The 15,306-nt window shown below is 37.1% G+C and overlaps 1 protein-coding gene and 5 non-coding genes across 16 annotated transcripts in view; all 6 read right to left on the reverse strand.

Annotated features, from left to right (window-relative positions):
* Nucleotides 1-464: 464 nt before the first annotated feature.
* Nucleotides 465-680, reverse strand: LOC140306252 (small nucleolar RNA U3). The gene has a single exon (XR_011915578.1). It is a non-coding gene; the product is annotated as a small nucleolar RNA U3 (small nucleolar RNA).
* Nucleotides 681-1,838: 1,158 nt separating this feature from the next.
* Nucleotides 1,839-2,054, reverse strand: LOC140306249 (small nucleolar RNA U3). Its single transcript, XR_011915575.1, has one exon. It is a non-coding gene; the product is annotated as a small nucleolar RNA U3 (small nucleolar RNA).
* Nucleotides 2,055-3,185: 1,131 nt separating this feature from the next.
* LOC140306253 (small nucleolar RNA U3) lies at nucleotides 3,186-3,401 on the reverse strand. The gene has a single exon (XR_011915579.1). It is a non-coding gene; the product is annotated as a small nucleolar RNA U3 (small nucleolar RNA).
* Nucleotides 3,402-4,544: 1,143 nt separating this feature from the next.
* Nucleotides 4,545-4,760, reverse strand: LOC140306254 (small nucleolar RNA U3). Its single transcript, XR_011915580.1, has one exon. It is a non-coding gene; the product is annotated as a small nucleolar RNA U3 (small nucleolar RNA).
* A 1,159-nt stretch (nucleotides 4,761-5,919) lies between these two features.
* Nucleotides 5,920-6,135, reverse strand: LOC140306258 (small nucleolar RNA U3). Its single transcript, XR_011915582.1, has one exon. It is a non-coding gene; the product is annotated as a small nucleolar RNA U3 (small nucleolar RNA).
* Nucleotides 6,136-7,152: 1,017 nt separating this feature from the next.
* The window catches only part of micu3a (mitochondrial calcium uptake family, member 3a), a 43,190-nt gene continuing 35,036 nt past the window's right edge, over nucleotides 7,153-15,306 (reverse strand). For 3 of the 11 annotated variants that reach the window (XR_011915364.1, XR_011915365.1, XR_011915363.1), the window contains 6 exons: nucleotides 11,790-11,884; nucleotides 11,522-11,693; nucleotides 10,220-10,328; nucleotides 9,975-10,132; nucleotides 8,873-8,993; nucleotides 8,525-8,726 (listed from right to left, as the gene is read on the reverse strand). Coding sequence is in view for 7 of the 11 variants with exons in the window: in XM_072384541.1 (XP_072240642.1) it covers nucleotides 8,517-8,615; nucleotides 9,975-10,132; nucleotides 10,220-10,328; nucleotides 11,522-11,693; nucleotides 11,790-11,884; nucleotides 13,301-13,315 (648 nt within the window). In the remaining 4 variants the exon portion in view is untranslated. Of the gene's footprint in view, nucleotides 8,727-8,872; nucleotides 8,994-9,974; nucleotides 10,133-10,219; nucleotides 10,329-11,521; nucleotides 11,694-11,789; nucleotides 11,885-13,300; nucleotides 13,316-15,306 lie in introns of all 11 variants that reach the window. The other 8 variants (XM_072384541.1, XM_072384539.1, XM_072384543.1 and 5 more) reach the window with 5 other exon arrangements.

Genomic DNA, 15,306 nt, shown 5'->3' on the forward strand with positions numbered 1-15,306 from the left:
GCTGTTGATCTTTTATGTATTCTTTTTCAAAAGTTCACACTAATTTGTATTATTACTTTTGCAACATTTGAGAAGCAATAACACCAAATTACCTGCTAAATTATAAAGAAAGTCTGATTAACATAAAGTTGAGCTGTGCTGATGTTCTAGATCGTGTTATTAAGCAGCTGTAACACCAGCACATTAAACCATGAAACATAAACCTTGCGAAGCAGTCTAGTATCACAGGGAATGGTCAAATGTGTGCCTTAATGTCAGTGATGTCTTGTTCACCACAGATTTTAAAATGTCATGAGCTAATCCTTCATTTAGACACTGAGGTAAAAGGTGATACTTAACTGGCTCTGACTTTTAGTGTCTGAATCTAGGGCAGATGTCCAATACTGAAACAATTCTTGATTGACATGCATTGCTTATCTATATAACTGCAAGAGCTACATATTTGTTTTGGACATGAAATAATAACCACTCTGATCATATTTCCCTCCTCAATACTCCACAAAAGAGTAAAGAACGGTCATCAATGACAGAAAACATATGAAATGAATCATTATTTTCTGCCCGCTTCACGCTCAGAAGGAAATATCACATCTCTTCATCGTGGTTAGCGAGACCAAACACTTTAGAAACACATTTCTCAAGTTAGAAACTATAGAAATGATCCCTGAAAGTATAGTCTTAACCTCTTCTTCGACAGAGAGAGGGTATCATTCACAGGACAACCACTTTCAGTACGGGTACAATTATTTGGTCAACCGTGCTCCAAATAACCAGAAAAAGAAAGATTAACGACCTACAATCCTTCCATAATACCGCTTCCCTTCGGATGGTTTTGAATCTAAGTTATTTAATACTGCAATGTAATTTTGAGGGACCCAAAATGCTTTGTGGGAACAGTAACTTACATTTATTAATTTAAACAATTCAGTGAGTTTTGAAATTTGTACGGGCCATTGCACTAATCTCTACCAAGGTATTATTTAAATAAACTGAAGACACATTCGTTAGATAACAGGAGTAACAGTTATTTTGATTCTACACCAAACACACGCTTACACGGTGCGTCGTTTTTAATGCTCCTAAAGGCAAGCTGGTGTAAAAGAAGTGTTCCGGTTACAAACATATTACCCCGTACTGTAGAGGACAATTACATAGTTTGGTTTAAACGTTGACTAAAATCTGTATAATTGAAGGCACAAAATACATCCTTAATACATGACATTGAAAACTGCTCACAATCTTCTAACCACAGCATTACCAGATCTGTCCTTAATTTTACAGGATTAAGTAGGAGCAGTTTCCCTGGTGTAACATATGATGGTGGCATTTCTTTAGCTAAAAACATAAATAAATCACATTGTTAACGGAACAAAAGCTGTTGATCTTTTATGTATTCTTTTTCAAAAGTTCACACTAATTTGTATTATTACTTTTGCAACATTTGAGAAGCAATAACACCAAATTACCTGCTAAATTATAAAGAAAGTCTGATTAACATAAAGTTGAGCTGTGCTGATGTTCTAGATCGTGTTATTAAGCAGCTGTAACACCAGCACATTAAACGATGAAACATAAACCTTGCGAAGCAGTCTAGTATCACAGAGAATGGTCAAATGTGTGCCTTAATGTCAGTGATGTCTTGTTCACCACAGATTTTAAAATGTCATGAGCTAATCCTTCATTTAGACACTGAGGTAAAAGGTGATACTTAACTGGCTCTGACTTTTAGTGTCTGAATCAAGGGCGGATGTCCAATACTGAAACAATTCTTGATTGACATGCATTGCTTATCTATATAACTGCAAGAGCTACATATTTGTTTTGGACATGAAATAATAACCACTCTGATCATATTTCCCTCCTCAATACTCTACAAAAGAGTAAAGAACGGTCATCAATGACAGAAAACATATGAAATGAATCATTATTTTCTGCCCGCTTCACGCTCAGAAGGAAATATCACATCTCTTCATCGTGGTTAGCGACACCAAACACTTTAGAAACACATTTCTCAAGTTAGAAACTATAGAAATGATCCCTGAAAGTATAGTCTTAACCTCTTCTTCGACAGAGAGCGGGTATCATTCACAGGACAACCACTTTCAGTACGGGTACAATTATTTGGTCAACCGTGCTCCAAATAACCAGAAAAAGAAAGATTAACGACCTACAATCCTTCCATAATACCGCTTCCCTTCGGATTGTTTTGAATCTAAGTTATTTAATACTGTAATGTAATTTTGAGGGACCCAAAATGCTTTGTGGGAACAGTAACTTACATTTATTAATTTAAACAATTCAGTGAGTTTTGAAATTTGTACGGGCCATTGCATTAATCTTTTACCAAGTTATTGTTTAGTTAAACTGAAGACACGTTCGTTAGATAACAGGAGTAACAGTTATTTTGATTCTACACCAAACACGCTTACACGGTGCATCGTTTTTAATGCTCCTAAAGGCAAGCTGGTGTAAAAGAAGTGTTCCGGTTACAAACATATTACCCCGTACTGTAGAGGACAATTACATAGTTTGGTTTAAACGTTGACTAAAATCTGTATAATTGAAGGCACAAAATACATCCTTAATACATGACATTGAAAACTGCTCACAATCTTCTAACCACAGCATTACCAGATCTGTCCTTAATTTTACAGGATTAAGTAGCAGCAGTTTCCCTGGTGTAACATATGATGGTGGCATTTCTTTAGCTAAAAACATAAATAAATCACATTGTTAACGGAACAAAAGCTGTTGATCTTTTATGTATTCTTTTTCAAAAGTTCACACTAATTTGTATTATTACTTTTGCAACATTTGAGAAGCAATAACACCAAATTACCAGCTAAATTATAAAGAAAGTCTGATTAACATAAAGTTGAGCTGTGCTGATGTTCTAGATCGTGTTATTAAGCAGCTGTAACACCAGCACATTAAACGATGAAACATAAACCTTGCGAAGCAGTCTAGTATCACAGGGAATGGTCAAATGTGTGCCTTAATGTCAGTGATGTCTTGTTCACCACAGATTTTAAAATGTCATGAGCTAATCCTTCATTTAACTGGCTCTGACTTTTAGTGTCTGAATCAAGGGCGGATGTCCAATACTGAAACAATTCTTGATTGACATGCATTGCTTATCTATATAACTGCAAGAGCTACATATTTGTTTTGGACATGAAACAATAACCACTCTGATCATATTTCCCTCCTCAATACTCTACAAAAGAGTAAAGAACGGTCATCAATGACAGAAAACATATGAAATGAATCATTATTTTCTGCCCGCTTCGCGCTCAGAAGGAAATATCACATCTCTTCATCGTGGTTAGTGAGACCAAACACTTTAGAAACACATTTCTCAAGTTAGAAACTATAGAAATGATCCCTGAAAGTATAGTCTTAACCTCTGCTTCGACAGAGAGAGGGTATCATTCACAGGACAACCACTTTCAGTACGGGTACAATTATTTGGTCAACCGTGCTCCAAATAACCAGAAAAAGAAAGATTAACAACCTACAATCCTTCAATAATACCGCTTCCCTTTGGATTGTTTTGAATCTAAGTTATTTAATACTGTAATGTAATCTTGAGGGACCCAAAATGCTTTGTGGGAACAGTAACTTACATTTATTAATTTAAACAATTCAGTGAGTTTTGAAATTTGTACGGGCCATTGCATTAATCTTTTACCAAGTTATTGTTTAGTTAAACTGAAGACACGTTCGTTAGATAACAGGAGTAACAGTTATTTTGATTCTACACCAAACACACGCTTACACGGTGCATCGTTTTTAATGCTCCTAAAGGCAAGCTGGTGTAAAAGAAGTGTTCCGGTTACAAACATATTACCCCGTACTGTAGAGGACAATTACATAGTTTGGTTTAAACGTTGACTAAAATCTGTATAATTGAAGGCACAAAATACATCCTTAATACATGACATTGAAAACTGCTCACAATCTTCTAACCACAGCATTACCAGATCTGTCCTTAATTTTACAGGATTAAGTAGCAGCAGTTTCCCTGGTGTAACATATGATGGTGGCATTTCTTTAGCTAAAAACATAAATAAATCATATTGTTAACGGAACAAAAGCTGTTGATCTTTTATGTATTCTTTTTCAAAAGTTCACACTAATTTGTATTATTACTTTTGCAACATTTGAGAAGCAATAACACCAAATTACCTGCTAAATTATAAAGAAAGTCTGATTAACATAAAGTTGAGCTGTGCTGATGTTCTAGATCGTGTTATTAAGCAGCTGTAACACCAGCACATTAAACGATGAAACATAAACCTTGCGAAGCAGTCTAGTATCACAGGGAATGGTCAAATGTGTGCCTTAATGTCAGTGATGTCTTGTTCACCACAGATTTTAAAATTCATTTAGACACTGAGGTAAAAGGTGATACTTAACTGGCTCTGACTTTTAGTGTCTGAATCAAGGGCAGATGTCCAATACTGAAACAATTCTTGATTGACATGCATTGCTTATCTATATAACTGCAAAGGCAACATATTTGTTTTGTACATGAAATAATAACCACTCTGATCATATTTCCCTCCTCAAAACTCCACAAAAGAGTAAAGAACGGTCATCAATGACAGAAAACATATGAAATGAATCATTATTTTCTGCCCGCTTCACGCTCAGAAGGAAATATCACATCTCTTCATCGTGGTTAGCGAGACCAAACACTTTAGAAACACATTTCTCAAGTTAGAAACTATAGAAATGATCCCTGAAAGTATAGTCTTAACCTCTTCTTTGACAGAGAGAGGGTATCATTCACAGGACAACCACTTTCAGTACGGGTACAATTATTTGGTCAACCGTGCTCCAAATAACCAGAAAAAGAAAGATTAACAACCTACAATCCTTCCATAATACCGCTTCCCTTTGGATTGTTTTGAATCTAAGTTATTTAATACTGTAATGTAATTTTGAGGGACCCAGAATGCTTTGCGGGAACAGTGACTTACATTTATTAATTTAAACAATTCAGTGAGTTTTGAAATTTGTACGGGCCATTGCATTAATCTTTTACCAAGGTATTGTTTAGTTAAACTGAAGACACGTTCGTTAGATAACAGGAGTAACAGTTATTTCGATTCTACACCAAACACACGCTTACACGGTGCGTCGTTTTTAATGCTCCTAAAGGCAAGCTGGTATGGAAGAAGTGTTCCGGTTACAAACATATTACCCCGTACTGTAGGGGACAATTACATAGTTTGGTTTAAACGTTGACTAAAATCTGTATAATTGAAGGCACAAAATACATCCTTAATACATGACATTGAAAACTGCTCACAATCTTCTAACCACAGCATTACCAGATCTGTCCTTAATTTTACAGGATTAAGTAGCAGCAGTTTCCCTGGTGTAACATATGATGGTGGCATTTCTTTAGCTAAAAACATAAATAAATCATATTGTTAACGGAACAAAAGCTGTTGATCTTTTATGTATTCTTTTTCAAAAGTTCACACTAATTTGTATTATTACTTTTGCAACATTTGAGAAGCAATAACACCAAATTACCAGCTAAATTATAAAGAAAGTCTGATTAACATAAAGTTGAGCTGTGCTGATGTTCTAGATCGTGTTATTAAGCAGCTGTAACACCAGCACATTAAACGATGAAACATAAACCTTGCGAAGCAGTCTAGTATCACAGGGAATGGTCAAATGTGTGTCTTAATGTCAGTGATGTCTTGTTCACCACAGATTTTAAAATGTCATGAGCTAATCCTTCATTTAGACACTGAGGTAAAAGGTGATACTTAACTGGCTCTGACTTTTAGTGTCTGAATCCAGAGCGGATGTCCAATACTGAAACAATTCTTGATTGACATGCATTGCTAATCTATATAACTGCAAGAGCTACATAATTGTTTTGGACATGAAATAATAACCACTCTGATCATATTTCCCTCCTCAATACTCCACAAAAGAGTAAAGAACGGTCATCAATGACAGAAAACATATGAAATGAATCATTATTTTCGGCCCGCTTCGCGCTCAGAAGGAAATATCACATCTCTTCATCGTGGTTAGCGAGACCAAACACTTTAGAAACACATTTCTCAAGTTAGAAACTATAGAAATGATCCCTGAAAGTATAGTCTTAACCTCTTCTTCGACAGAGAGAGGGTATCATTCACAGGACAACCACTTTCAGTACGGGTACAATTATTTGGTCAACCGTGCTCCAAATAACCAGAAAAAGAAAGATTAACAACCTACAATCCTTCAATAATACCGCTTCCCTTTGGATTGTTTTGAATCTAAGTTATTTAATACTGTAATGTAATTTTGAGGGACCCAGAATGCTTTGCGGGAACAGTGACTTACATTTATTAATTTAAACAATTCAGTGAGTTTTGAAATTTGTACGGGCCATTGCATTAATCTTTTACCAAGTTATTGTTTAGTTAAACTGAAGACACGTTCGTTAGATAACAGGAGTAACAGTTATTTCGATTCTACACCAAACACACGCTTACACGGTGCGTCGTTTTTAATGCTCCTAAAGGCAAGCTGGTATGGAAGAAGTGTTCCGGTTACAAACATATTACTCCGTACTGTAGAGGACAATTACATAGTTTGGTTTAAACGTTGACTAAAATCTGTATAATTGAAGGCACAAAATACATCCTTAATACATGACATTGAAAACTGCTCACAATCTTCTAACCACAGCATTACCAGATTTGTGCTTAATTTTATAAGTTAAGTAGCCGTTGTTTCCCTGGTGTAACACACGATGGCGGCATTTTTTTTAAGCTAAAAATAAAATAAATAAATCATAACATTGACTGAACAAAAGCTGATCTTTTAGTTTTCTTTTTTTTTTTTAAAAAGTGCACACTAATTTGTATCATTACTTTTGCAACATCTGACAAGCAATAACAACAATTACCTGCTGAATTATAAAGTCTAATTTACATAAAGTACCTACAACTTTCATCTCTACTCAGCTTTGAGAGTTTATTAATGTTTTTATTCATAATTCGTTAAACAGATTATAAAACTCGGAAGAAAACAAATTAAAACATGAGACATCTTTTCCACAATGTCAAAGCCGCTCTCTAGATTAGCTAGCTAACACCGGCTAAAGACGTCATTTTCACTCACAAAGCTTGAAATACTCGTTAAACGTCGATGTCAATTGACAGATTAAAGAAAACTTACCCGTAAAACAGGGGTTGGTACATTTTTACTTCTCCGTGTTGCATTGAAAGGTTTTACATGTTAGAAATCAATTAAGCGGTAGGGTCCTTCCAACTTGTAAGCGGTTGAACGAGCGATGGTTTTGCGCATGCTCAATGGACACCACGGACTCTGCATGTCCTAAAATAGTTTATTCATGCATGAAAATTAATTCACCAAATCCTTACAAATATGAGAGTTCCTAACACCATGACAAATATTGCATTCCTTATATTAGATTTCTTTTTTTCCAATGTCTTTATCTTAAACTTAGCCAATATATATCACAAGACTTCAAAGTGATATGTAGTAAATATTACAGACGGTATGAATCCGATATAATACAAATAAAGCAATCTTTGCACGTGTTTTGCTATATCTCATCACAGTTTGCTAGTGACAGAAACTCATTGAGTAAAATGTTGTAGAAGTCTGGGTTTCTACTTGAGACTTTTCATATGAAAAGAGGAATGATAAGAAGGCACCTATTGCTTCCATACATGCAGCTCAGACTAAAACACAAAACAAAACAGGTCAAGAAACGAAGGATAAAATATGGATAAATTATGGATGAAAAATTTTAAAAAGTTGAAAAGTTTGAAAAGTTTTTTCTTGTCTTGTAATGTCAAATCTAGGTCAAACACATTTAAAATGTTGTTTTAATAGAAGATTGATGAAGCATTCCCGACTGTAGCAGCAGTGTTTATGCACTAAAGCTGCACAATTAAATTTAGCAGTTTTAGCAAGTTGCAGTTTTTGCTGTACATTACCATTTTTAACTTTGCATGGATGATGTAACCGTTACCATACAGAATGTATCTGATTACTCTTGTGCTCTTTCAGTTGTGACAGTGTTATCATGCAGCAGTCTAACTACTAGTAGGAAAAAGATAACATTATTTGATGGGGGAACGTCAACAGCTCAAAGATGTTGTGTTGTTACACTGTCAGAATAAGTGAGACATTAAAATGGTAATTCTCATTGCTTGACCGCTAATATCAGTAAACTTCACATATGTTGCAATGCTTACCCCACCCACAGGCTGATACAGGCTTAATATGCCATTAATAATGGGTGTGATGATTAGCATCAAATCAAGATGCAGGCTGAGAAAATAGTAACTAAAAGATTAATGATTTGGCTTATAATCAGCACAGAGAGGATCAGTCAGTGCAGTCATGCTTCTGATGATGATCTGGTTCGAAGGTTAGCTGGAGAGCTGCATATGAAAACGCACTGCTGCTAACTGAGGTCCTGATGGATCAAAGTCAGAGCTCAGATAGATATATTCCGTCCTCTATGGCTTCTCCTTGAACCTCTTCCACAGCTTGTGCACGTGTCTTCTGGCTTCAGCGCGGACACAGCTGGAGAAGGAGTTGTGATGTTTGCCCTTCACCTGGTGAACACAAATTTCTACTGTGAGTGTAAGACGTGATTAACAAATCCGGATCCATTCTGTCTATTAGGATAGGACACCAGCAGATGTGTGGCATGTTACGTCTACAATCTCAACACGCCACAGGTTAATGTGACTTGTTAATGTTAGAGAAGTCAAACACCACCTCTAAATTACTTCTTTACCTGGGTTATAACAGAATTTCAAGAAGCATGTTGAAACTTCAAAAAACAACAAACAGTAACAAAAATTCAAACAAACCAATTCTATAAAACAGTTTTTGTTAATCGCTGTAGTTGTAAGAGATACTTATCTGCTCGCCAGCTCCTTCTTCAGGCAGGATCTAAAGGAGGTGGCTCGCTCCACTGACTTATAGCCCTGAGATGTCAGTAGATGGTTGAGAAAAAACAGTGGAGCAAGAAAACAAAAACAAATATAGAGGGGGGGGGGGCATGGAGAAGAAGAAGGAAAAGGAAATTGAAGAGAAAATTTTACTTAAAAAGGAGATTCAGTACTCAGCCAAAGCAAAGACAGAGAAGGACAGAAATTGAAAATTAGAACATTATTAAAAAGCCAAGACTGTGAGGCCAGGTAAGCATTAAAAAGCATTAAAAGAAGGCCATAACTGTTGACTTAATGTTGAGAAATGTAAGCAGTTTATCAGACAAAATCTAAGCTTATGGCTACACTTTTATGGGGTTGAATAACCACTGGTGCTCTGCAAAGTGTAGGGCTCTGAGCTGCAGTATCAAAACACACCACTGGGTGGCAGTGTCAGGTTTAAGAATAACACCAAGAAGTCAATCAGCGTGATTTCAAGTTTGGAGTTTTCATCATTTCAAGTGATTCACTGAAGAAGGTACCTGTGAGGACTGTTGGTCAAAATAGCACAGACATTATAACTTTAATTATAAATAATTGGTAATATTTTAAATATTTAGGATATTTTTTTTATCAGAATACATTTTTTTGTGACTTGCAATTCAAAGCATAGATTTTTGTTATTCACAGTCTTGAATTAGAAGAGGTTGACCTATACTATACTTTCACAATAATTATTTCTTTTGTTAACGTAATTAAAAAAAAAAAATTGCCACAATGACCTGATCCCCTTTGCAGCGACAGAAGGGAGAGAGCCGCTTTTTTTGTTTTAAACTCCTTTTAAAATATATAGAAATAACATTTGCAAGTTTTGTGTTTTCTGCTGCTGGCTTGACCTCAGATCTTTGCGTGATATCTCAAAAAGAGATCAAAAGAATCTCACTCTTTCCTCATTTCATCATTGCTGAGGCTATGATTTGATCTTTTTCAAAAAGGCATAAGAATACTTTTTTTCTCAACAAGCTGAAAATTCCTCACCCTGGCTCCCCTGTGCAGCCGGTCCTTCATGATGCCGATGAACTCCTTGTAGGACAGCTGGTCATCGTGATCAACATCAAAGATCTTGAAGATGGTGTTCACAAGGTGACGTGTCAGCTTGAGGCCTGTGGCCACATACACTGCTCTTGCAAACTCATCTAGCAGGACAGAAGGTTAAAACCATTACTTTGGCTCTTACTTTACAGAAACTTTCAGCACCTGCAGATTCAACCAGTTTTTACTACCTTGTCCAATGGAACGTGAAGCAAAGTTGTACATCTGCATGGCAATGGCAAAGTCTTCCAGATTGTTGAGAAATTGGAAGAAAGATCTGAACTCATCAAATGTGATTCCCTGAAACATGAAAAGAAACCACATGTGAACCAACCATACAATGTCAAAGAGAGAAGAGTACCGAAGAACATGTCATCCTCTGGAGGAAGAAGCTTGAAAATGAGAATAATGATTTTTTTTAGGCTTTAACTTGCAGACTTTTTCAGCAAGGTATCAAAGGGACCATTTGTGCATACAACATTCCCTGAGGCAGATCTGTCCTGTTGCCGGGAAAAAAAAAGAAAAACTCATGCTATCAATTCATAACCAAGTGTTTCCATGAACTAGTCCCATTAATGACAGAATACGTCATTAATGACAGGTTTGCATGCATAAAATGAAAAAAATTAAACAGCAACCAGCTTCTACGAATTGAAAATGGGTTCAGATGTCCTGTGGTTGCACATTGCAGATATACTAAAAGAGCGAGACCTGATATTTATCTCCTCGATATGGTATTAAAATGAATGACGAAGCTCATGTGACCAAACTTAAAGCTTATAAAGGATGTCTGTTGCACCACATGCTCTTTGATGTGAACAGCTCAAACCTGAAACAGATCATTTAATGAAGAAATTCCAATAAAGACATCCATACATTTAAGCATACAAAGAAAAGCAGTACAGTCAATTCACATGAGCAAATGTAGATAAAGACAAAAATCACAATGAATTTATGTAAAGAAAAAAAAAAGAAAAGGAAAAACTGACAGATTGCAGGTTGTGCATTTTATGAGGCAGAGACAAACCTCCTGCTTCTTCCACAGCATGAAAAGAGAGGAGGGACAGAAATAGAGTTGGGTTGCATCCGGACATAAGGATGACATGCCAAAGAATAGCTAGCTTGCTAGCATAGCTTGACAGATAGATACAGTTGCTAGAAAGATACATAGAGTAAACACACCAACAAACGTTGAAATGTAGCTGAAAAGGCAGTCCACTGTGTGTTTGTGTGAATGTTTGTGTGAGGTCAAGTGAAGCGAAGCAGCGCTGAAGTGTGGAGAGCCACAACAGCCACAGGTGGAGTCAGCAGTGGAAAATTATAGGTGCTGTAGATCGCTGGAAGGCAGGATCACTCATTGAGGAGCAGAAAGCAATTTAATAGACGGGTGAAGATCAGGAAATATATCGAATGTTATCGCCAGAATAATCATCTCGAGTGCTGTCTGCGTGTTCTATACCAAGTAAGAAAAACTGTGCACGTATGCGCTGCACCTTTTCATCAGGAATACACTGGCGGACGTTCTCCAGGTAGGCACTGATGTTTTCCACATTGGTGAAGCGCAGCAGGATTTTGGCAAAGTCTTCCTCACTGATGGTGGTCATCCCCTTGGAGTAGGTCAGAAACTCTATTTCCAACACCTCTGTCTGGAGGTTATCCATAAACCTGAGATGAGGAAGGGAGGAGAGAGTGAGGTAGGAAGAAAAACGAAAAGACTAGTATGGGGTTGAAATTGTGCCATGCACTACAAATTTCAAGCACCTGTAGAAGTCATCAAAGGTAAGTTCTGCCTTTCCTTTCTTTCCAAAGAAATGGACCAACAGCGTGGTGTCAATTGTGATGTTCTCATCTGATCGCTATTGGATATTAAAGAATGAGAGAGGATCAATGGTTAATCAAAAAGCTCAAACACTGTGGTTGGAGGAGCAGCGGGCAGGACGAGTCCATCACTGATCCAACATGGCCACCGCTGTGCCAGGCGAGCAGGAAGCAGGATTCTGCTGGACGTGTGCATAACGTGCGTCGAAAGAGCAACAGCAAAATGTCAATAAAAGTTATCAGACCAAACAGTCAGAAGCCATCATGACATCAAACTAACCAGTCTGGGCAGCAAAATGTAATGTGAAGTAACTCTTTAACAAGATAAAGAATGTTCAGAAATAAATGGACAAGTAAACTAAAATTAAGAGGAAAAAAAAGGAAGGTTTTCTGTCTCTTTTAGTTCTAACAATCAAGATTAAGAAGATTTAAAAAGCAAAGTAGGGGAATCAAATAAGTGATATGGTGTAAATCTTTATCTGTGCAGTCTAGACTGGTGAGAAGTTGTGCTTTAGCAGCATGAAACAGACTGACAGACTGATGAACACAAGACGAGTGCTTGGGTAACAGCCCCAAATAAAGACACAGAGAAACAATGAAAGACACAGTCATGCCTACAACCATTGAGTCAGTGGAAGGGTAAGGATGAAGAAGGTCAGCACGGAAAACATGTAGAGTATGCAAAACAAACTTATGGTAGAAACACTAAGAGTGACTCTGCTACATAACAAAGAGCTGGGAAACACACACAGACACATTAAGGCCACCACATTCCATGCATTTCTTTGCAAATGCCACACAGAGACACCTGAACAGAACATCCCACTGCAAATAGCAACACTATACAAAACCCACACAAGCACAGATGCAGGAATTCTTTATTCTTCCACCTTTTTCCGTGAAGTGATGAGGATCTCGGCTGTCACCTTTTGCAGCTTTGAAGATATATTTTTTGTTTGTTTTTTTGTCTTTTCTCCCTCCTCAGGTGTTTGGAATGTGTGTTCACTCAGTGATCCTGATCATTTGAAACTCATCCAAACGGCTTCAGGCTGTAACTTCTATTTGCTCACTTTGTTATCTGCTGATTAACACTTCCCAAATCCCTTTCAACAACATGGTGACAGGAGCAAGTTTTTTAGTCTTTAAGAAACCTGTGCCTAAGTACACTGTTCATTATCTATGCTGGTTAACATGTAAGTACCTCAGAAAAAGGTGATTGTGCTTTTTAGCATCAGGGCAAAAAGAGAGGACTTTAAAAGCCCAACTTTTTTTTTTTTTTCTCGCTGCCCGCCATGCCCACCAAGCCGTCCCCAGTGTCAAATCCTTGGCCATGCTGGGAAGTATGCAGACATCAGATTGACTGAAATCTCATGTCATTCTGAGGAGGAGAAGCGTTTATGCCATTTCCATCATCATCATCAAAAAAATCACCACGATGCCATTCGTGGTTCTACCTCAAGGGTAAAATCCTAAAGTCCAATGTGGGACAAGGAGAAAATGTCAAACAACATGACAACGATTTATATATGGAAAAAAGTCACAATGTAGCTTTTGTTGTGCTTGTTTGCTGTGACAAAGTGTGTGAGCATTCAGTCAGAAATGAGCAAATATTTGTGATTGAGCTTATGGAAAGAAAACAAGTGATATGGATGAGAACAACCTCTGCTGATAGATTATATAAATAGTTTTATGAGAGTTTTATAAATAGTTTATCTCTTAACTTATAAGAAAAATGTCCAATACAATATGTTTTCACAAAATATTGTGTGTAGTCATGGTTATCAAGGCAGATTATTAACTGTAAATAAAAATGTCCTCTGTGCAAGAACACTCAAAGTAAACATTTGTATTGGAACACCAGCTCCAAACAGTTATTTCTGATTCTCTTTATGGTCCAATCTGTCAGTCTTTGACTACGAACAACGGAAGACTTCCTTCATATAAACACAAGGAACACAAAGATCACTCATAGACTTATTTCAGTGTCTTGTTTTCCCTGTCTCAGTTACTAAGGAATCTTTTTATTAAGCCTCTGATTACGGACAATCAGCACAAAAATACTTTTGCTCTTTTATCTTTAAACTGACACATTACTGATGTCTTTATGACACATGAGCCGTTCAGACAACTAGACAGCATCCAGGTGGTGTGTCTCCGCTTCTTTTCCCTCATATGTAGCTTCCCCTCTTCTCATGTCTCTCATTTGATTTTTTTTTAATGTTGTTTTTCTCTCAAGTAAAAAAATCCATTAGCTTACATACAGTAAAATGTGAATCAAGGAATTCATAAGGGATGAAGCGCTGATCACTGGGCTGTTACAAACAAATTCATGGTTTGAGCAGAGTAACTGAAAAATGGTCAGGTTATTTCTGGATATAAAATGGGTCCGTATAGTAACAACTTTGGTGTTTTCCTTCTGCTCTAACTTCACTCTAAACAGGAGTAATATCCCACAAATGGATGGTTTGATCTCATTTTGGGGGTTTAGTCCTGTTCTGTGGGTTAGAGTATAGGGAAAGCTGTTCAGAAAAACAGTTCAGAAACTAATGATGTATTTGACGTCAAATTGGCCACTCATAATTTCTCACGTCTGACTAAGAAAATGTCACAAGACGTTTCTAAACTCAAAGGTTCCCAAATCCAGCATCATCATTCCTCATGAGGGAAGCCTGCACAGTTATTCCCCTTGATCTAATAAAAGATTAGACAAAATACATTTTGTGCCTTTTTAGCTCACGTTTGTTCAGTTAAGGATGAACTAAATTTGTGTTTGAACTAAACGTGCTTTTAAAGTTCTGACTTCTCACTTCTGTTAGACTTCATTACGACTCACAAATGATGTCATCAATTCAGAAGCATGCCTTTGACAGCAAACACACAGACTTCTTAACCAAACTAAGTAAACTAACAAGATATTGGTTCTATCTTGTGTCAAACCAAAGACAAAGTTTCATTTTGCTGTGCCAGAACTGAACTCTGAACTCTCTTTGTTACTTTACAGTTTTAGTTTTTTCCTTTCTCAGATGTAAACTCACAACAAGCTTATCATTCCTGGAAGTGTAGCAGCAGTGGTGTGAGCTCATCATCCCTGTGACAACGTAATGGTTACCACGCCTATGAGGCACGAGCCAACACCTGGCATATGCATGTGTCTATTTGTCCATCTGTGTGTGCTTGTGAGCTTAGACTGTCTTTGATCACGAAGCAGAGGGTAAAAACAGTAATTACTGATGTAAACGCTAAACGTTCTTCCTCACCCTCCCTATCTGTGAGTAATGTTCCAGAGGAAGAGCTCATTGTCAGTCTTTAGTGAAGTCAGTCAGTCTGTCAGTCAGTCAGTCAGTCAGTCAAACCTTCCAGCAGTAAAAACATCTCACCCTTCTTCCCCATCTCACGGCATACTCAGTTTTCCTACGTGCACCTCTGTCTCCCACCCTCACTTTTTTCTTTCCCTCCCTTA

This window comes from Leuresthes tenuis, unplaced genomic scaffold, assembly GCF_036924035.1.
Source record: "Leuresthes tenuis unplaced genomic scaffold, fLeuTen1.0.hap1 SCAF_4, whole genome shotgun sequence".
Classification (NCBI taxonomy): Eukaryota; Metazoa; Chordata; class Actinopteri; order Atheriniformes; family Atherinopsidae; genus Leuresthes; species Leuresthes tenuis.